We start from the raw sequence: 21,958 nt of genomic DNA, 5'->3' as shown, positions 1-21,958 counted from the left end.
TGAAAATTCTTTATATATTCTGAATAAAATCTTTGTCAGATATGTGATATCCAAATATTTCCCCTAATCTCTGATTTTGGTATTGAAATAAAACTGGTCTCATAATCTAGGCAGCAATACCTCCTATTCTGTCTTCTAGAAGAGACTGGACAGTTGTTATTATTTCTCCCTCAACTGATGGATTAAATTTATCAGTGAAATCATGAGGGCCCAGAGTTTTCTTTGTTGGAAGACTTTTAACTATAGGTTCAGTTTAGTTCATAGATAAATGAGTATTCTGGTTATTTATGTCTTCCTGAGTGAGTTTTGGTAGTTTGTGTTGCTCAGGAACTTTATCCCTTTCATCTCCATTGTCAAATTTATGTCCATAGGGCTGCTTATAGTAATTCCTTATCTTACTTTGAACATCTGTAGGATCTGTAGTGGTATCTCTTCTTTCATTCTTGACATTAGCAAATTGATTCTTCTTTGTATTCTTGACCTATCTGGCTAAAAGTTTACTAATTTTGTTTATCATTTAAAAATCCAACTTTTGAGTTTACTGCTTTTCTGGGTCCAAATTTGTTTATTTCTATTTTAATTTTTAGTGTTTCCTTCATCTGATAGCTTTGGGTTTAACTTACTCTTTTTTCTCCAATTTCTTTGGAAAGGGTTGAATGATTTAAAACTGCCTTCTTTTGGGCTTGGGCTGTGGGTCAGTAGCAGAGCGCTTTCCATGTGAGGCACTGGGTTCGGTCCTTGGCACCACATAAAAATAAACAAATAAAGGCATACTGCCCATCTACAACTACAAAAATTAAAAAAAAAACTTCCTTCTTTTCTTTTTTAGGCCTTCCTTTTTTCACTTTTGTGCTCTCAAGATTATTCTATTTGTGTTTCAAAATTCTTCCTACAATGCATCTATGTATACATATCTTTGTGTTTATCTTAACTTGAAGTGCATTGAGTTTTTCTGATGTACAGATTGATGTTTTTCATCAAATTTGAAAATTTTCAGCCATCATGTTTTAAATATACCTTCTCCTTTGTTCCCTCTCCTTTCATTCCTGTACCTCCATTACACATGTTAGAACAAACATTTAATGCTGTCCTACATTTCTCTAAGGCAATATTTTTCTTTATCCTTTTTTCTTTCGGTTCTAATTTAGTTTGCATAATCTTTATCAATCTATCTTTAAAGTCACTGATTCTTTCTTCTTCCAGTTCAAATCTACTGTTTGGCTCCTATAATGTGAAGTTTTCACGCTAGTTATTATACTGTTTCCACATTACACTGAATTCCCACATGATTCCTTTTTGTAATTTCTCCTTATTGATATTTTATTTGATGGTCATCATAACTTCCTTTTCTTCTTTAAACATGGTTTCCTTCAGTTTTTGAACATATTTGTAATCACTGCTTTGAAATATTTTGTCTGATAAATCTGAACACTCTCACAGGCACTTTCTACTGCCTTTTTCCTGAAAATGGGTCTCACTTCCTGTTTATTTGCATCTCTTGTTTTGTTTGTTTATTCCTTGAAACTGGACACATTAAATACTACATAACACAGCAACTATGGATACTGATTCCCTTCTCCAAGAGTAATTTTTATTATTGCTTACTTGTTGACTTACGTAGGGCTGGCTAGACTATTTCAGTGCAATTATTTCCCTTACAGTGTGAAGACACTGATATAAGTCCTCAGTGGATATGTTGGGCATGCACATTGTTATCCTGGAATGATGGTAGTTTTTAGCAGGACACTATTTGATTGTCTCTTATCCTTCTGTTAAACCATATGTCTAATAGGGTTTCCCATAAAAATCTCCACTAAAGATGTTTTCTAAAGCATCCTTAGGCTTGAACTTCCCACACTTAAGTTTCCCATACAGTCAGTCCATAGGGAGAGCTTCTGATCTCACTGTTCTTCTGGACTGCCTATCCCCATGCAAGAATCTCAGCCATTACTCTGGGCACTGTGCAGTGGCAATAGTCTCTGGTCTTATTGGCTTTTCACCCTCAGTGTGGAATCTACCCTATGGGAAGGACAACCCTGGCTGTAATATTCTTGACCTGTTATGTTTATGAGTATGTTGTACCCTATAAGTGGGGGTTGAGTGGAGGAAGGGACCACCCACCACCACCACCACTCAGCAGCACACACCAAGAACTCACCAGCCTCTTCAATTCAAGACTTCAAAAGGATATGAAATGCTGGCAGCATGCTCCTCCTAAGGAGACACAGTATTGGGAGGTAAGGGGGAGAGAAAAAGAACCCCATCTTCTTTGCCATACTCACCACTGGAACTTCCATAAAATTGAGCTGGAGAGACAGTAGAGAGTAAAAGCAAGTCACAGCTCAAGCACCACAGACTTCTGCTGCTCTTACCAAGCTGTAGTTGATTTTCTTGAACAAATGTATCTTCACTTGCTCTATATCCTTAGGATAATTTCCAGAGACATTTAATTTTTTTATAGTTTTTACCAGTTATTCTTATTTTGCTAGAGAGCAGGTCTGTGAAGTTCCTCATGCTGCCAATCAAGAAAAAGAACTTCTCTCTCTTCTGCTTTAAATATTTCATGATATAAATTTCCCTCTAAGATCTACTTCAGCCCAATTCCATAAATTCTGATATGCTATTGTATCATTTTAATTCAGTTAAAAATATTTTCTAATTTCCCTTAGGCTTCTTTACTTCCAGATTATATTATTTAGAAGTATTATCTAATTTCTAAATGATTGTGGATTTTCCAAGCAATTTGTTACTGATCTCTTAATTACAATATCAGAGAAATTATAATCATTGTAATTAAATTGTGAGGTTCTGAAAAATCCTGGTGTTTTGTTTCTTTCAGTGTGGGAAATCAATAGATCTGTCTATAAGCTCACCTCTCCTGTGAAAAGTGGTTTTGATGTCATTCCCATGCTCCAAGCTTGTACTATGCCACCTGAGTCTGCCCCTAATAGGTCATCACTCAGGAGTTGATAATGTACAAAAGTGATGACTTAAACCATAATTCAGCTCTCTAAAACACTGCTACGAGTTTTGGTGGGTATGTTCCAAACATGCACACTTTGGAGTAAGGCTGGGTGGAACCTGTGTTGCTTCACACACAATAAGGCTTTACTTCTTCCACTCTTCCCTCTCAGATTTTCTCTGTCCAACTGGTGAGAATGATTAGAGTTCCCTTCAGAGTTTGTCTCTTACAATATCACAGAGTTCCACTCTCAAAGAAAAGTAGCAAGTGAAAAGAAGAAAATATAAATACATACATATTATCCCCCTCTAAAATTCCTTGCATAAGAGGTAACCTTTTCAGTACTTCTACCAAGACAGATGGGCCCAAACTGCTGCTGCTGTACCACAACAGTACAGTTCTCCACCAGTGCTGGCATAGGGGAAGGGCCAAAACAGGGGCGGAGTGGAGGGAGTAAGGGAACATTCTCATACAGCCCAGTCTTCTTCCTAGTCCTCCAACCAAAAAGATGTGAGTTTTTACTGTCCAAGCCCACTACACAAACCCCCAATTTTGCCCACCCTGGAGTCAAAGCTGGGAGTTAGATAAGAAAAACAAACAAACAAACAAACAAAAAAACACAAACAGAAAAAAAGAAGACGACTCTCAACTACTGTAGCAGTCATTCTTCATGTTTTCCTCTCCTACCAGCCTCTTATTACTTACTTTCCAGAGTCCCCAGGTAGTTGCTTTGTTTTATTCTGTACAGAGTTTTTAGCTGTAGGAGAGCTAGGATGCAAAAGACTTACTCCATCATGGCCAGAAATGGGAGTTTATATTTATTTTTAAAAGAAATAAATGCCAATTTCTCAAATAAAACTCTGAATATCATTACATTACCCAAATACAAGCTTTGGAAAAATACTATAAATATTTTATGGCTTTGTGTGTTTTATGAGTAACAAATACTAAATATAAAAAAATTAGAAAACATAAAATGTTAAGAAAATAAGCACTCATATTTTACCATGTAGAAATTACCTTTTAATGTTTTGAGGAGATAATTCCAAACCTTTTTTATACTTTAAAGAGAGTGAGAATTTGCCTTATCAAATGTTAACTTTTTACATAAACCACCTCTATAACTCTTTTTCATTTAGATAACTTGGTCTTAGTCACAAAATCTGACATGTTTACTCATTTATGGAAAACCACAGGCAAATGAGAAATTTAAAAGATCAACATGTTCAACTCTGTCTTTCCAAGATCACTGAATAGTATGAAAATAGGATTCTAACATAAATGGAAAAACCTCAAATTGCCAAGATAAAACTGTACAAAACAGGTTAAATTGTACCGCTGCTTTAACAATAATTATTGCAACTAATCTCACCTCAAAATAGCCCATTAATGAATAGGAACATATTGACCTTCTCAGTCCCTTCATTGAAATGACAATAGGATAGAAGAAGAGGAAGAAGGAAAAGGAGAAGAGGGAGGAGGAGATGAGGGAAGAGAAGGAAGAGGAGGGGAAAGGAAGAGGAAGGGGAAGGAAGAGAAAGGAATGGATAAAAAAAATAGGAGAAAAAAGGAAAAGATACAACAAAAATCTGTATACAGATCTCAAAATAAATACCAATTTAATTATTGTGTAACAGCAACAATAATAATTTTTTAAAATAACAGTTTCTATGTATAACCATTTTTTTAAACCATCAATAAGTAATTACCATAACTACAATTAAACCTTCATGCAATGGAAGCTTTCAAATGTGTCAGCAAACTAAATTTTCCCATTCATATCTACAACTATAAAATAGGAAAAGAGATTCAAATACCTACTCAATTTGTGTCATGATTGTAATTTTCTCTGACTTTTAAGGTTATATACCCCACTTTCAAAATAAAATTCACAAACATGCTCTAGAAACCAGGAAAAAATTATGTATCAATTTTTTCCTACAACCTTAAAATTGTACCTTAAAATTAAAAAGTAAAGAAAGTCTCAAATAATTCCCAGTTATAATCAACACTCTCCAATAATCCCTACAGATCTTAACATAGTAAATTATTTATAAAATAAATAATAAAATCTAAAACTTGAAAAATCGATGACAATTTTTAAAGTTTTTTTTTCCAAATGAGTACACATAGCTTGTTTCATAGTGCTATGAAAGTCACTGGTTAAGGACAGAATATTCCAAACCCTCCATCCATACAGTTACTTAAATTAACTTAAAAATAGTAAAACTGCATAGCACTATAATTTATGCTATGACATAGAGTCTCATACATGAAATGCATTTAAAATATATCATGAAAACTAGAAACATCACAAACAGTAAGTTTTTAAAAGGTTAAAGATTAAGAAAAACACATAGGATGAAAATTTCATACTGAGTTTTTAAAACAAATCTCTAATTGAATTATGTATTCATAAAAAATAACATATTCCTAGGAAAAAGAAATATATTTGGGGGCTGGGGTTGTGGCTCAGCAGTATAGTGCCTGTCAAATATGTGCGGGGTGCTAGGTTCAATCCTCAGCACCACATAAAAATAAAATTTTAAAAAGTAAAAAAAAAAAAAAAAAGAAATATATTTTAGAAAAAATGTATTTTTTGACAAATAGTAGAAAATTCAAATGCTCAAATATCAAATGCATTAAAATGAAGGAGTTGACAGGAATGCCAGCAATATAAAACAATGTACCTTTTGTTAAGAATACAAAAATTAATTCTAGCTATTAACTGATCTTTCAAAGGAAGAAAGAAAACAAAGCTTCTCAGGCATTCTCACACAAAACTAAAATCAAAACAAAATCTGGTGTCAACATACCTTATATACCTTATATACAAACAGAGATATGAAAAATTATGATATATATGTGTATTAAGAATTGTAATGCAAAAAAAAGAGTACATGTGTAATAGCATAATTCGGCGTGAACATACTTTATATAAAGAGTTAGGAAAAACTGTGCTGTATATGGGTAATAATGAGTGTAATGCATTCCACTATTGTCATGTAATTAAAAAATAAATCAAAAAGGGAAGATGATCAGAAAAACAATAAAAAATTTTAAGTTTTCTAAATAAATTAAATACTTGCATTATTTAACTCTAATGAAGAGACATCATTTAGCCTGATTAATGCTTATACATTATAATCAATAAGGATGTTAAAACCAAGCAGACCTAGTTTTTAAAGTATTATATCAAAATATTTTAGATATTTTAATTTTATTATAAGAAGCAAAGATTTAATCCTCTGAACAGTTAAATAATTGTGCAAAGTACGCTATGTACTAGGAAATGTACATCAAAAGTTTCAAATGGCTAAGGGCAAAGGCAAGTCTAAAAGGATAGCTCCACAATTTCATTTTTCTCTTTGATGTTGCTCTCTGGCAAGAGGACTTTGTCCTTCTGTGGGATTTCCTGTGCTCTTCTCCCACATTGGGAATATGACTTCCCTCCAACAGCAACTTTCCCCTACACTTTCAAACATGAAAATGATTTTCTTTTGACTTATTATCCTCCCTCTCATCAATTCTGTTTCTCTCTTCTCTCACTAGCATACTCCCAGAATTAATAGGAGATCCATATTACTTTCATCTCCTACCCATTTCCCAAGCTTCTACTTGTGTTAATTCTATGACCCAAACATCCTCATTCTCCACTCTCCACCACTTATTCTACTATCTAAAGGCTTGAGCTCTTCTTCAATCTTGCCACCACCCATATCAGAAGGACTCCAAAATATGCCTTCAGCCCTCCCATCTCATGAAGCTCTAGGCCTTGAGCTCTGCAATTAATGTTACCACCTCTTTAAACTCCATTAATCTAAAATAAAACTTTAAACCTCTAAAATGGGTTATCCTATCTGATAGTCAATTAACAGCCAACATTTCCATTTTTCAGAAACAAACATTTAGATCCTTTCAGTTCAGGCCTCCAATCAGTCACTGAGGATCAAAGGGTTTTCTTTTCTATCCTTTCAATCTTCCCAGCAATCACACTAACACAAAATCCACTTTGTGTTAAGCATCAAAAAGGTAATTGATTTCCTGTGTCAAATTCTACTCACATCCAATAGCACCTTCACAATGCCACGAAGACAATTTTTCTAAAGCACTGCTTTCACTAAAGACAATGATTAGTAGAAAGGTTTTTAGGTTTTCTAAATTAATAATCCCTAATTTAGGTGAATAAATAGAAATGGACAACTGGTATATTGCTGGTTGAAAGTATTAGAAACCTTCTGGAAGGTGATGAACCAAAGATGTGATATAACCTAATAAAACAACCAAATATGAATAAAAAGATTCTGGTAAAGAATTTTGTTGCAGTATTACTTATATTAACACCAAAGTGTAAGAAACAGAAATAGCAGAATACTTAAACTATACAATATCTATCCAAATAAAAGTGAATGTTATCATTAATAGTCATTCATAGAATTCTTATAAATTTATATAAAAAGTTAAACTGCACATAATATAGTATTTATAAAATGACCTAATTTATTTAAATTTTAATTTTATAAAATGATACAGGACAAAAAAGGAATGATGTATACACCTGAAATTTAAAAGCTAAAATTCTCAAGATAGCACTCACAGATCCAATTTAATCCAGTTGCCAACACTGTCCACTAATTCCATACATAAATCCCAGAGACTGTGTCAGGACAGTTCATTTATACAACCAAAGCTTTCTTCCTGTCTACTTCTGCCTTGAATCCCTCCTTTTCCTTCTGCCCACCTATCTAAATACTTCCATGCCCCTAATTCTCTGTACATGAAAACTGCTATCTCCCTGAATTTTTTTTAACCCAAATGACTTTGCTTATTCATGTTCACCCTGACTTCCCTCCTGTTAACATCAGCATAGTCTCATGCTGCATAATTACATCTTGATCAACAACAAAGGACATATGTGATAGTGGTCCCATGAGTATTATGGAGCTGGAACGTTTCCATCACCTAAGTGATGTCACATTCTGTCATTATTTCAGAGTACACATCTTATTTAAAAAAAAAAAAAGTTTACTGTAAAACAGTGTGCCTTGTTAAGCCAGCAACGGCCTCATGCATCTCATGTCTTACTGCATCTCTTGATTGGATTAAGAGACCCACACTGAATAATAAGCGCACACTGTCTAGGTTTGTGTAAGTATTGAACAATGTTCACACAATGGTGAAACCACCTACTGATACATTTCTTAGAACATATCCCTGTTGTTAAATGATATGTGATGATATCTATCATATAATTCACTTTGGTATCTTATGAGATAGTATCTTAAAATATTATTTAACTATTTTATGTGTATATCTCTCATTTCACCAACAAGAAAGTTAGCTTGCCAAGGCAGGAAATATTTATATTGCTTTGGAACGGTATTTGTTTCCCATACTTAAAGTCCTTCTTAAAACTAATATAATAATAGATATCTAGCATCCAAAATTCAAGCAATAGAATTAAATTAGCTCAGCTGTAATTCACATACAATATGACTCTTCTACATCAACATATACATCAAAAAAAAAATGCTACTTTTACCCCAAGATTCCAACTATTCAGGCGAGGTTCAAGGTCACTGTCATCCAAAGAAATAGGAGATTTTTTCAAATGAACTTCCTGAAATATAAAATAGAAAGGGAAGAAGAGAAGGAGAAAAGAAATAAAAGATGAGAGAATCGAAGAAAGAAACAAAGGAAACAAGAGGAAGAAAGGAAGAGCAAAAAGGTAGAAAAGAAAACAAGACAAAATATATGTCATTCAGGGTAATCAGAGTTTTATGTACTTATTTGGTAATGCTATAATACCCTCCAAGGAAAGGATTATGTTATAACTAAGCTAGAGTTCTCAATTCTAACTAATGACTGTTTATTATAGCTGCTTGGGGCTATGAGATGCCTTAACAATATATTCACACAGTAACTAGATTTAGGAAAAAGAAACATCAAAAGAATATTTTAAAAATTAATCCAGACTCTCCTCTTTAAGTTCTTTTACAAAAAGTTTTAATTGTGGTATACCACAGTAGCTTGAAAGGGGTTGGGGGGTTGGGGAGGAACACTTGAATAGATGAATTATTTACTCTCATTAAAATTAGTTAACAGGGAAGTTTTGTGTTGATGTCCAAAAGCCTCTTTGTTCTTAAATTAATTCTAACTCATAGATTGAATAAAAAGAGAAATAAGTTTTGGATTCACATCATGAAAACATAATTATGGTGATTCTTTACTTTTTAAAAAAATTCTGCTTTTTTTCTCCTATATTACTATATTACATATTTATCAATCAGATTAAAACTACAATTAACTGAAGACAACCTAAGATCTGTGCCCAGAAATTAATAATTCCAAAGCACTAAAAACTTAGAAAGGTAAATCTGTATAAAATAATAATGTCTATTTTATAGCCCCAAATTTTTAAAGTTAAATTACAGCATTTTCATGCTTTTATAGAAAGCCTCATTACTAACAAATAAACCTTTTTACCTATCTTCATTTAAATTAATATAAAGTGATGAAGGAAAAAAATACACTAAAATGTTCTGCATACTTTACTGTCTCCAAATTTATGTTCAACAAAATGTTGACTTTCCATTATTTATATACTATATTAAAATTCATTATCACTTCTACTGGTGGTACCTTGATTTTTGTGTTTTCTTTGTGAACAGAACTTCTTAAATAAAAAACATACCTGCCTTGATTGAGTAAATGTACTGTAAATTATTATTAAAAGTGTGCTACCTCTTATATTAAATTTCATGTTCCAAACTATCATTGGAGGAAATGAAATGAGTTATGTTTAAAGAAATATGTGCTAAAATAGTCACATGTTATACATGATGTCTCCTGTAACTAAGTAATATACCCAAGATAGCCAAAGTAGGCAATAAAGACTTCAGTGAGCAAGTGCAATTTTTCACTTTACAAACCTTATTCAAACTAAATCTTTGTTAAACACAGAGATGCAAGAAAGACATCCATATTTGAAAATAAAAATAGTTCACTCCAATCAGAAAAGCAGTGTTTCCTATTTGACTATTATTAATCCCTATTTCTTCTTAATTTCCAAGTGTATATTAGGTAAAAGGGGAAAAATAGATAAATAAAAAATAAAATGTTTCAGTTTTTCTTCGATATGCTGGAGAAATGATAGACTTAGCAGCATACCTTAGAGTCTCTGAGAAAACAGAAGGAATACCATGGTACACCACTATCTTTCACATCAAAATGTTCTCCTTTTCCTTCATACTTTATTCATTGTTTTTAAGTAACCACTGTAACTTTGACAATATAAAACTAAAACTATGTAGAGTTATTTTAAAACAATTAAGAACAAATAAATATAAAATACAATCTTACAGAGTTCTTTGGGATAACATTTTGTTCTTCTTTGTAAGATGGACTTATAGAGCGTGAACTCATTCGGTGCTTCCCAGTGTACTGCTCTCTATAAAGATATCAAAACAGCAAAAATCAAAATCTGGAGAATTCAGAGGACACAGAGTGTTCAAATCTACAATCACCAAGTCTTTTCTTTTGAATGAAATGATTGATAATTTATATTCACAATGATGGTTCAACAGCAGAAAAAAAGATCTACAAATAATAACCATTTGTATTTTTCACATTTTATTTCATTTAGAGTAAATCAAAAGTAAAATGTCACTCAAATGCCACGTACTTGCTTAAAAATAAATTCTATTTTAAGTGGGACTATAATAAATCACATGTATTTAAATCTTTTCTCCTCCTACACATATTCATATTTATATTTTGAGATCATATATTCTGAGAGATCATTGTTTACACCTTAGCAAATTTTGTTGGATTTAAGACAAAACCTTAAAATATATAAAGTAACAAAACTTTCAAGGAGCTTAAAGTCTCTATTAATCTGAAACCATGTTAGAAACCACATATATAAAATCTTTTATTAAAATATATACCATGTTAATTCATGTAAAATGTGATAAGTACAGGATAAGTAGGAAGACAGTTTAAATGGATTTTACCAAAAAGACTCTTCTCTAATATATCATACAAAGATACCATTCTCAAATATACTACTCTTGCCTAGAGTCTCTCTTTATGTTTTAATTCAAGTTACTTCAATGAAAGCCCCATGGTTATGAATACCTATTCTCCATTCAATCACTTCAAGAAGTATAAATCAGAAATTATCATAGAGCAGGACACCCCCATCCATGTTTTCTTTTCCCTACAGTGGTAGTCACCCCCAATCAACTAAAATCTGAAAATGTTAAAGAGAACATTCCAGAAATGAACCATTCATAAATTTTAAATAACTTTTAATTTGGTATACTATTATAATTGTCCTATTTTCATATTATAGTTAATATCTTAATATGCCTAATTTATAATCAAACTATAAGAGATATGTAGATAGGGAAAAAATAGAGTATATGCAGAATTCAGTACTATCTACAGTTTCAAGAGCCTTGGAACCTATTTTCTATGATTAAGGGGACCTCTGTATAGGGAATTAAGAGTCACTAACTTTCAACCACAACCCATATCAGGATTTCCTCACAAACACAAATTATTCCAAAAAGACAAACTATAAGTTCAAAAAGTTCATATTAAAACTCATACATTTTTTGGTAGCAACACTGATAAAAATAACAATCCCTAATCTGGTTACTACATATATAGAATATCTTTAAAAATCTGTTCTGTCGGGGCTGGAGTTGTAATTCAGTGGTACAGCATTTGCCTAGCATGTGTGAGGCACTGCATTCGATCCTTAACACATGAGAAAAATAAATAAGATAAAGGTATTGTGTCTATCTACAACTAAAAGAAAAATATTTTTTAAAAAAATCTGTTTTAAAAAGAGTGCTATTCATTTTTCATACCCTTAAACAGTATCCCAGATATACAAATAGTTAAAATCAAATAGACAAAGTAATATTTTGAGGATAATTTCACCAGTCAATGTACTTGAGCGGATACACGCTTTTACAACTCAGTGTGTTGGAAGAGGCAATCTGATAAGCAGTGGCCTATTCTTTAAAAATTGATTAAGCAATCATGAAAAGAGCTATACTTAAAAATTGAAAAATGTTTAAATATTAAAAGTAATTCTCATAGAAAATATTAATAAAAAGAGGCCTGAAACATTTATCTATTTATTGCACAGGGTGCATACATAAAATAACACATTCTTTTGATTCACATGTAGCTATCCTTTATACCAATGAACCTCTTTCCCTTCACAATAAATTTTCAGAAGTTACTGGGTCCATGTCCTAACCTATCATATACTTTTCAATCAACTATAAATTCTACTTATAGTAAAAGTACTATAAATAAGGTCATCAGTGGTCTCCTACACACTCAAACAAATGAGTTGAAATCTCTCTTTACCATAGTTGATCTCACTAGAATATTAGAAATAGTGTTTTAAATGTGTCACATTTATTGGCTCCATAAAACCATTCTTCCCTGGTTCTTGTCCTGTATTTCAAAAATATCCTTCACAGTAACTTGCTCTGGTTTTTCCTTCTCTACCAACCCCATATGTGTTGCAACCCCAGGGTTCTGTGTCTAACCTCTTTGTTTTCATTTTACATGCTTTTCCTGAGTGATCCAATATACTATTAATATTTCAAATAATAAGAAGTTTTGCTTACCAAATCTACATCTCCCATCCAAATTGTTCTCTTAGACTACAAATCCATTACAAATACAAATTGAATAGCCCTGTCTACAATTCAACATGTCCAAAACTAAACTCATTAAGTTGGCCCTTACACATGTACCTACGAAAACCAAATAAAGCAAAGGCATTGCAGAAGCCAGCTTCTTGGAAGGCAACTGATCCAACTAAAGGAGGAGGTCAGTATCATTGCTAAAATCTGGCTAGTATAAGAAACACAGGACATTAGGCACAGAAGTTTCATTTCTTGCCATGAGACTGTCTCCAGCTGGAAACACAATTAACCTGAACTCAAAATACAAAAACAGCCTCAAATTCATAGTGATGGGGCTAGTGGTCAGGGTGAACAATGCAACTGTGACTGGGAGAAAAATGACAATCCTAAAAAGCTTCTTTATGAATAACTAGTGCTCCTGCCACAAAGAATAGTAAGACAGTATACGTCTGGTACTGAGGACATGCTCATAAGTGAGCTCATGATATGGTTCTAGGGCCAACTAGAAAAGGAGGCTGTGGCTCAATAAATTCCAGGGTGTCAAAATTTACATAGAAAGATGGGGCTAGGATTGTGGCTCAGCGGTAGAAGCATTCACCTAGCATGTAGAAGGCCCTGGGTTCAATCCTCAGCACCATAAATAAATAAATAAATAAATAAATAAATAAATAAATAAATAAAATAAAGACATTGTGTCCAGTTACAACCAAAAAATAAAATATTTAAAAAAATTTAAATTAACATAGAAAGAAAAAAATTCAATACCTTAGTAAAATTTTCTAACATACCGTTTACAACTCTTGAACAGTAAAACTACAGGAAATATAAACTCTCCAATTTGCTCTTTTCTCATGCTGAACTAGTTCAACACTTTCAAGGTATCTTCATTGATTCCAAATAATAAACATAAAGTTGGCCCTATCCAAACAGAGATATGCAATGAGATAAAATCTAAAGCCTAAAGAATGGCCAATTGTCCTTCTGAAAAAAAAATTAATTAAGGGGATGATGTCAGTAATACAGCAGAACATGAAGCCCCAAACCCTCCTTTCTTCCATAGACATACAAATTCAACCACAATATGCAGACCAATTCCCTTTGTGAGACATCCAGAACCAGTATGAGAGGCTCCTATACCAGAAACAATGAAACAAACTGCACTGAAGCAGGTAAGAAAATTGGTGACATCTCTTGCCACAACCTTCTTCTAAACAAACAGCCCCATATGATCAGGAGGAAATCCCCTGCTCCCAACTTCTCTCTAGGAAGGAAAAAAGAGGAATGGACAATACATTCAATGTTCTGACTTTCCCAGGGGCTACTTGAGGGCCTGATTTCTGTATCTGACAGGAAGAGGCCCCAAGTTGGGAATTGCTGATAAAAAAGGCTATGGCTTGAACTAGTGTGAAAAATCTGGTCATAGCCCCTCCCACCAGCTCATCAAAGAATTACCTTCTTCCTAAGGAAGGAAAGAGTTGGAGCATCCATGTAACATTCTGATTTTTGGAGGGGGTCACCTGACAAACTGGACTCTGTAAGAACTAACAGGACCAGGGGCTCTTGAGAACAAAGGAATAATTTGTACTATTATATACTCAGAGCTAGAGTTCCTCTTCCTGCTTTGGCATGACATGACTGGGAAACTCAAAGCCCACAGTTTCTCTCTGGGGTAAAAAAAAGAAACTAAAGTATATGTCCAATATTCAGACATTTTAGAGTACTGCCCGATGGACTTGTTCCTATTTTATCTCTCTTGATGCTCTGACAGGATAAAGTATAGAGGTGGGTGAAATTTTTAAAAAGCAAACAAACAAAAAAGAGTCAGGCTACTGCTCCTGAAAACCTGCAGTTCAAGAGATAGATATCAGAGGGAGCAAGATATTACAAGTTCCTGAAAAGAGAAATTAGCAAATACCCCTAATTAAGAATATGTACATGACAGTCCAGAGGAGACACATCCACAGACAAGGTTTGAGATGGCCTTGGAATAAGACTGATTCTTCAAGGTTTTACATGTACAAAGACATAGTTCACAAAGACAGGACAAGAGTACCATTTTCATGTATACAGACACCAACAAGAAGTATTAAGGAAAATGAAATACGGAACAAAGGAACAAAATAAATCTCCAGAAACTAACCCTAAATATATGGAGATGTATAAATTATTGACAAAGAAATCCAAATTAACTACCATCAAAATACTCAATAAACTTAGGACAATTATGTATGTACAAAAGAAGAATGTAAAAAAGTAGAAGGAAAATGTTTCTAACAGAAAATTAGGGAATTAAGAGTAAATAGCCAAACCAAAAAATTAACTAGAGGGGTTTAACAGTAGCCTAGATCAAGTACAAAAAACGAGTCATCAAACTCAAAAACAGCACATTTGAAATGATCTAGTAAGAAGAAAAAAATAAAGGAGAATGAAAAGCAATGAAGTTGAAGGGACTGTGGGACAATATCAAGCAGTACAACATATGTATCACTGTAATGAAGAAAGAAAAGACAGACAGAGGCATTAAGATTACTTAAATAAATAAATACTTAAAGAAAGCTTACTTAAAGAAATAATCTGCAAAAGGAAATGGATCTCCAAAAAGTTCTAAACAAGTTAAATATATAGAGATCTACACTAAGACACACCATGAATCAAATTGTCAAAACTCAAAGAAATAAAGAGAGAAAAGTAACTCATATTTAATAAAGGAGTCCCCATAGGATTTTCACTGGATTTCTCAGAAGAAACCTTACAGGCCAGGAGAGAATGATACATTCCAAATACTGAAAGAGAAAAACTGCTAACCAAGAATGTTGTATCCTACAAAACTTTCTTTTAGAAATGAAGAAGAAAGACTTTCCCAGATATAAAACTTGAAGGAATTCATCACCAAAAGACCCAACTTAGAAGAAATGCTAACAGGATATCTTCAAATTGAAATTAAAGATGCTAATTAGCAGCATGAAAACCCATAGAAATGTAAAGCCACTGGTGAATGTAATTATATAGTGAAATACAGATTACCCCATTAATGTAATTGTGGTACATAAATCATTTCCAACTTTAAAAGTTAAAGAAAAAAATCTTAAAATTCAACTATGATTATAATATTTTGTTATTGGATATATAATACAAAAAGGTAAAAACTGGGACATTAACAACATAAAGCATGGAGGGAGTAATAATATAGAGTTCTTCTGCATGATCAAAGTCAAATTATTACTAGCCCAAAATACAGTAGTCCTATTATTCATGGGAGATACATTTTAAGACCCTTCCCCACTCCAGTGGAAACCTTAAATAGTAGACATTACTGAATCATATGTGCAATACTAATAACAGACAGCTATTAAGTTACTACAGGCAAGTAACATACATAGTGTGGATAAACTAAACAAAAAGATGATTTGTATCCCAAGCAGGATGGAATGAACAGCACAAGAATTTATCATGTTATTCAGAATGATGCACAACTTAAAATATATGGATTGCTTATTTCTGGAATTTTGCATTTAATATTTTCTGACTGAAGTTTACTGTGGGTAACTGAAACTACAGAAAGTGAGACTGTGATTAAGAGAGGACTGTTGTAGCCTATTATAACCAAAACATGATTTATGTAAGCCTTATAGCAACACAATTTTTAATGTGGTAGACAAGAAATATAAAGAAAAAGAATCAAAGCATACCATACCAACCCAAAATAAAATAAACTCACAAGAAAAGACAATGAGAGGAAAAAATGTACAAAGGAATTGTAAACCAATTAGAAGGCAATTTACAAATGGCAATGCTAAATCCACAAATAAGTAAAAATTAAACAACCCACACTTAAACAACCAAGGAATCAAACAATAAATAACAAGGAAAATTAGAAAATATTTTAAGACCAATGAAAACAAATACAACATAATGAAATTATGGAATGCAGTAAAAGCAGTGCTAAGAGGAAAATTTATAGGTGTTAAAGTGCTTATATTAAAAAATAAGAAAAATCTCAAATCAACAACCTAAATTTATACCATAAGGAACCAGAAAAAGCAGAACAAACTAAATCCAAAGCTACCATAAGGAAGGAAATACTAAAGATGAGAGCAGAGATAACAAAATAGAGAGTAGAAAAACAATGAAATCAACCAAGGAGGCCGGGAGGTTTGTTTTGGTTTTTCTTGAAAAATATCAACAAATTGACAAACTTTAGGCTCCCAGGACTAAAAAAAAAAGACAGAACACTCAAGTAACTCGAATCACAAATGAAAGAGGGGAACATTACAACAAATTTTATGGAAATAAAAAGAACTCTCAGAGTCCTACAAGAAAATGTCAACGTATCGACTAACCTAGATGAAATGGAAAAATTCCTCAAAACACACAACCTACCACGACTGAATTGTGAAGAAACATGAAATCTGAACCAACCTATAACTAGTAAGGAGATGGAATCAGTAATCCAAAACCTCCCAATAAAAAAACGCTTACGAACAGGTGACTTCACTGGTGAATGCTACCTAATACTTCAAAGAAGGAATTAACATCAATCCTCCTCAAACTCATCCAAAAAATTGGAGAAGTGGGAATTCTTCCAAACTCATTTTACAAAGCCAACATTACCCTAATACTAAAATGAGACAATTATAGGCCTATATCCTTGATGAACACAGATACAAAAACTCTCAGCAAAATACTAGCTCAATTCAATAACATATTAAAAAGATCATACATCATGATCAAGTGGAATTTATTCTTGTGATTTCAGGATGGTATAATATCTGCTTAACAATAAATGAATATACTGCATTAAAAGAAAGAAGGATAAAATTTTTACGACCATCTAAATAGATATAGAAAGGGTACTTGACAAAATTCAACATTCTTTCATGATTAAAAACTCAGTAAGTTAGGTATACAGAAGGACTATAACTCAAAAAAATAAAATAAGGGCCACAAATGACAAGCTCATAGCTAACACAGTACTCAACCTTGAAAAGCTAAAAGCTTTTCTTCTAAGATCCAGAATAAGGTAAGGATGCTCATTCTTACCACTTATATTCAACATAGCACTAGAAATCTTAGGCAGAGCAATTAGGTAAGAAAAGTAAATAAAAGGTTCCAAATCAGAAAAGAAGGAATAGTATCTGTATGTAGATATGACCTTATATTTAGAAAACCCCAAATATTGCATTTAAAAAACTGTCAGGAAGGATAAACAAATTTAGTAAAATTTCAGGATATATAACCAATACAGAAAAAGAAGTAGTTTTTGTTTTTTGTTCTTTTTTTTTTTTTTAGTTTGACATTTTTTTTCTTTTTTCTTTTTGTTTGTTTGTTTTGTAGTTGTAGATAGACAGCATGCCTTTATTTTTATGTGGTGCTGAGGGTCAAACCCAGTGCCTCACATATGCTAGGCAAGCACTCTGCCACTGAGCTATAGCCCCAGCCCCAAGAAATAATCTTTTTTTTATAATAGAACCAAACAGAATATACTATCTAAGAATAAATTTAGTCAATGAAGTTTTTTAAAAAGGTATATAATAAAAAGTATAAAACATTTTTGAAAGAAACTGAAGAAGACAAATAAATGGCGAAGTACACTGTACTCATGGACTAGTAAAATTAATATTGTTAAAATAACCATACTCGCTACTGAAGCAATCTATTATCAAAATTCCAATGGCTTTTTTTTACAGAAGTAGAAAATATAATCCTAAAATCCATATGTAACTACAAGAGACTCTGAATAGTCAAAGCAATCTTGAACAAAAAGAACAAAGCTAGAGATATGACCCTTCCTAATTTCAAAATATATTACAAAAATAAATGCTAAAGAAGACATGGAAAAAAAGGAACCCTATAAAACTACTAGTGGAATTGTATATTAGTAAAACCACTATGGTAATCAGCATGAAAGTTCCTCAAAAGACTAGGAATAGAACCACCATATGACCCAGCTATACCACTCCTGGATAGTTATCCTAAGGAATTAAGGTCATATAATTCTCTAGCAATACATGAACACCCACATTTGTAGCAGCACAATACACAACAGCCAGATTATGGAACCAGCATAGGTGTCCATCAACAGATGAATGGTTAAAGAAAAATTGGTGTATATATACACAATGGAGTTTTATTCAGCCACAAAGAACAATGAAGATTCAGGGAGGTTTTCAAGATGGCAGAATAGAGGAGGACCCTTTCTTAGCTGCTCCATGGAGTGAAACCAAGAAAGCAGACAGGCAGCTTCTCAGCAAGGAAAGTGAACAAAAAAGAAGAGAGGAACTTTACTGGAATTTAAAATTGGAAATTCAAAGCAGACCATGGACTCAGGAGGTTGGGTATTATAAAATAAAGAAGATATCCCCAGCTGTACAGCTACTGCCTCAGCTGGGCCTTAAGCACCAGCCACAGCAGTCCCTCCATGAGCATAGTGGAGGGATAAGGAAATTAAAGGAACCTGTATTTTGGGGAGGCTGGAGGCATGTCAGGGTACAAAGGGTGTGAGATCAAGGACACTGCCCAGCAAACCTGAAAGATGTACTACACAATATCTGTATGCAGGGCGAAGCTGCCATCTCTCCAGGTGGTATGCAGCTGCTGTGTGAGAGCTGGCAGCTGATGGGGCCAGAAATACAGGCCCACATTAGGCCCACGATATAGAGTGTGCTTAAGTGACCAGGAGAAAAATCAAACATTGAGAGAGGTTTACACAGGGGACAACTGGTCATGGAAACCCACCCAGCACTACCTTTCCCCCTCCAATCCAACTGCTTGCGGGACCTTCTGGGAGAGACGCATCTGGCCGGGGACTTGGAAGGTTGGGGGCAGGAGAGATTGTTTCGAAACTGAACTGGAGACCAGGAAATATGGTGTCCGAAGATGACATGGCTCCCCCACCGCACAAGTGGAACCCAGGGGAGATCCCTGCGTTACAGTCTTCCAGTGTGGACCAGCAAGTACTGGATGCTGGAGGTGCACTGATATAAAGTCTCCAGATCAACAGGTATTCAGCGAAGAGCATGGAGCCCACCTAAACCTAAACCCTGCCTCCAGGAGTTCTGCCTGTGGGATTACCTCTCTCACTCCATCAATCCAGAGGGTAAGGCATCATTCTAGAGAGAACCCCACCTAAAACTACTGAGAATCTTTTGAACTCCAATAGAAAGAATTCTTCAATTTTCATCAAGATCCTTTTTTCCTTTTTTTCTGCTTACTTGTAACTTTAATAGTACATAGTCATTTGTACATATTCATATTTGGGTTTTTTTTCTCATTTCTACCATTTTTGAAACCAGTTACCTTTCATGGATTAGATTTCTGTGAACTAGGATGTTTGATAAGTATATTTTAATTTTTTTTATTTTTTATTTTTATTTTTAATTTATTTTTTAAAATTTTACTTTATATATTTTTTTCTCCTATTTCCCTTGATTGTCTCTTTTCTCCTAATAGCTAATTTCTATTGTTCTTTCACTCTTCCTTTAATTTTTTACTTCTTCATCTCTCCTCCTCCCTCATAGTCATTACATCCTATATCACTTCTGTTCTCTTCCTTCCCACCATTTGAAATTGTAAAGTCTTTTGCAAATTTGCTGTTTTTATTGTAGGTAATAACTGATCATATAATCTCTATTTATTGTGATAACTAATATTTTAAACATCATAGTAAAAACTATTTGGTTTAATGGTATAAATTGTTTGCATTAATTGTTACTATCATTTGTCTCCTGCTAAACAATGAGATACTAGAAACCTTCAGGGCCACTATAAGTCCACAGGGTAGAAATTTTACTGCCTCAGATTCATACTGTTAGATGGGCAGGCACACAAACAACATGAAAAAGCAAGGAAACAAATCTTCCCAACAAACCAAGATACTCCAGTAACAAAATCCATCCACACCACAGTGGAACCAATGTCAGAGAAGGAGTTTAGAATGTACATAGTTAAACTGATCTGCACAGTAAAGGATGGTATAAGAAATGAAATCAGAGAGAAAAAGTGAAAGATCACTTCAACAAAGAGACAGAGATTCTGAAAGAAAAAAAAAGAAGAAATCCTCAAAACGAAGGAAACAATAAACCAAAATTAAAAATTCAATAGAAAGCATCACCAACAGACTAGACCACTTAGAAGATAGAACCTCAGGCAGGGAAAGCAAAATTTATAACCTTAAAAATAGAGTTTAGCACAGAAAGAAGATGTTAAGAAACCATGAACAGAACTTCCAAGAACTATGGGATAACATGAAAAGACCAAATTTAAGATTTATCAAGAGGATGAAGTTGCAGAGATACAAACCAAAGGAATGCACAAGTTTTTCAATGGCATAATATCAGAGAATTTCCCAAGCCATAAGAATGAAATGGAAAATCAAATGCAAGAAGCTTACAGAACACCAAATTTACAAAATTACAACAGACCCACACCAAGGTACATTATAATAAAAATGCCTAACATACAGAATAAGGATAGAATTTTAAAGGCTGCAAGAGAAAAATATCAGATTACATACAGTGGGAACCCAAATCCTTTAAAGTTAGGAAGTCCTGGAATAACATATACCGAGCTCTGAAAAAAATGGATACCAACCAAGAATCCTATATCCAGCAAAATTAAGCTTTAGATTTAAAGATGAAATTAAAAACCTTCCATGATAAACAAAAGTTAAAAGAATTCATAACTTGAAAGCCTAAACTACAGAATATTCTCAACAAAATGTTCCATGAAGATAAAATGAAAAAAAAAGTGAAAACCAACAAAGGAAGGAACTACACTAAAGGAATAGTCAACCAAAGGATAAACTAATTCAAATTAAAAACCAGAAATAAACCCAAATGCCTGGGAATATAAATCTTATCTCAATAACAACCTTGAATATTAATTGCCTAAACTCATCAATCAAAAGATGTAGACTAGCAAATTGGATTAAGAAACAAGACCCAACAATATGCTGTCTTCAAGAGACTTCACCTCATAGCAAAGACATCCACAGACTGAAGGTGAAAGGACGGGGGAAAAAAAACATATCACTCACATGGATCACATAAACAAGCAGGGATTTCTTTTATAATATCAGAAAAAGTGAACTTTAAGTCAAAGTTAATCAGAAGGGACAAAGAAGGCTATTTCATCCTGCTTAATGAAATTATATGTCAACAAGACATACCAATCATAAATATTTCTGCCCCAAACAATGGAGCATCTAAGTAAACAAACCCTTTTCATTTTCAAGAATCAAATAGACCACAACACAATAATACTGGGTAAATTTAACATGCCTCTGTAACTTTAACATTCACCTCTGAATAGATCCTCTAAA

The 21,958-nt window shown here is 33.3% G+C and overlaps 1 protein-coding gene across 7 annotated transcripts in view; it reads right to left on the bottom strand.

Moving 5' to 3' along the window:
* Nucleotides 1-21,958, bottom strand: part of CEP112 (centrosomal protein 112) — a gene marked incomplete at both ends in the record, with an annotated part of 491,423 nt that overhangs the window by 433,731 nt on the left and 35,734 nt on the right. For 6 of the 7 annotated variants that reach the window (XM_081273022.1, XM_081273019.1, XM_081273024.1 and 3 more), the window contains 2 exons: nucleotides 8,505-8,582; nucleotides 10,325-10,412. In XM_081273022.1, the coding sequence (XP_081129148.1) occupies nucleotides 8,505-8,582; nucleotides 10,325-10,412 (166 nt within the window). Of the gene's footprint in view, nucleotides 1-2,158; nucleotides 2,213-8,504; nucleotides 8,583-10,324; nucleotides 10,413-21,958 lie in introns of those variants that run through there. The other variant, XM_081273027.1, reaches the window with a different exon arrangement.

The sequence above is a fragment of the Spermophilus citellus genome, assembly GCF_964194105.1.
Source record: "Spermophilus citellus genome assembly, chromosome: 17".
Taxonomy (NCBI): domain Eukaryota; kingdom Metazoa; phylum Chordata; class Mammalia; order Rodentia; family Sciuridae; genus Spermophilus; species Spermophilus citellus.
Note: the sequence above shows the minus strand (reverse complement) of the source record. Positions and strands in the feature narration are given on the sequence as shown.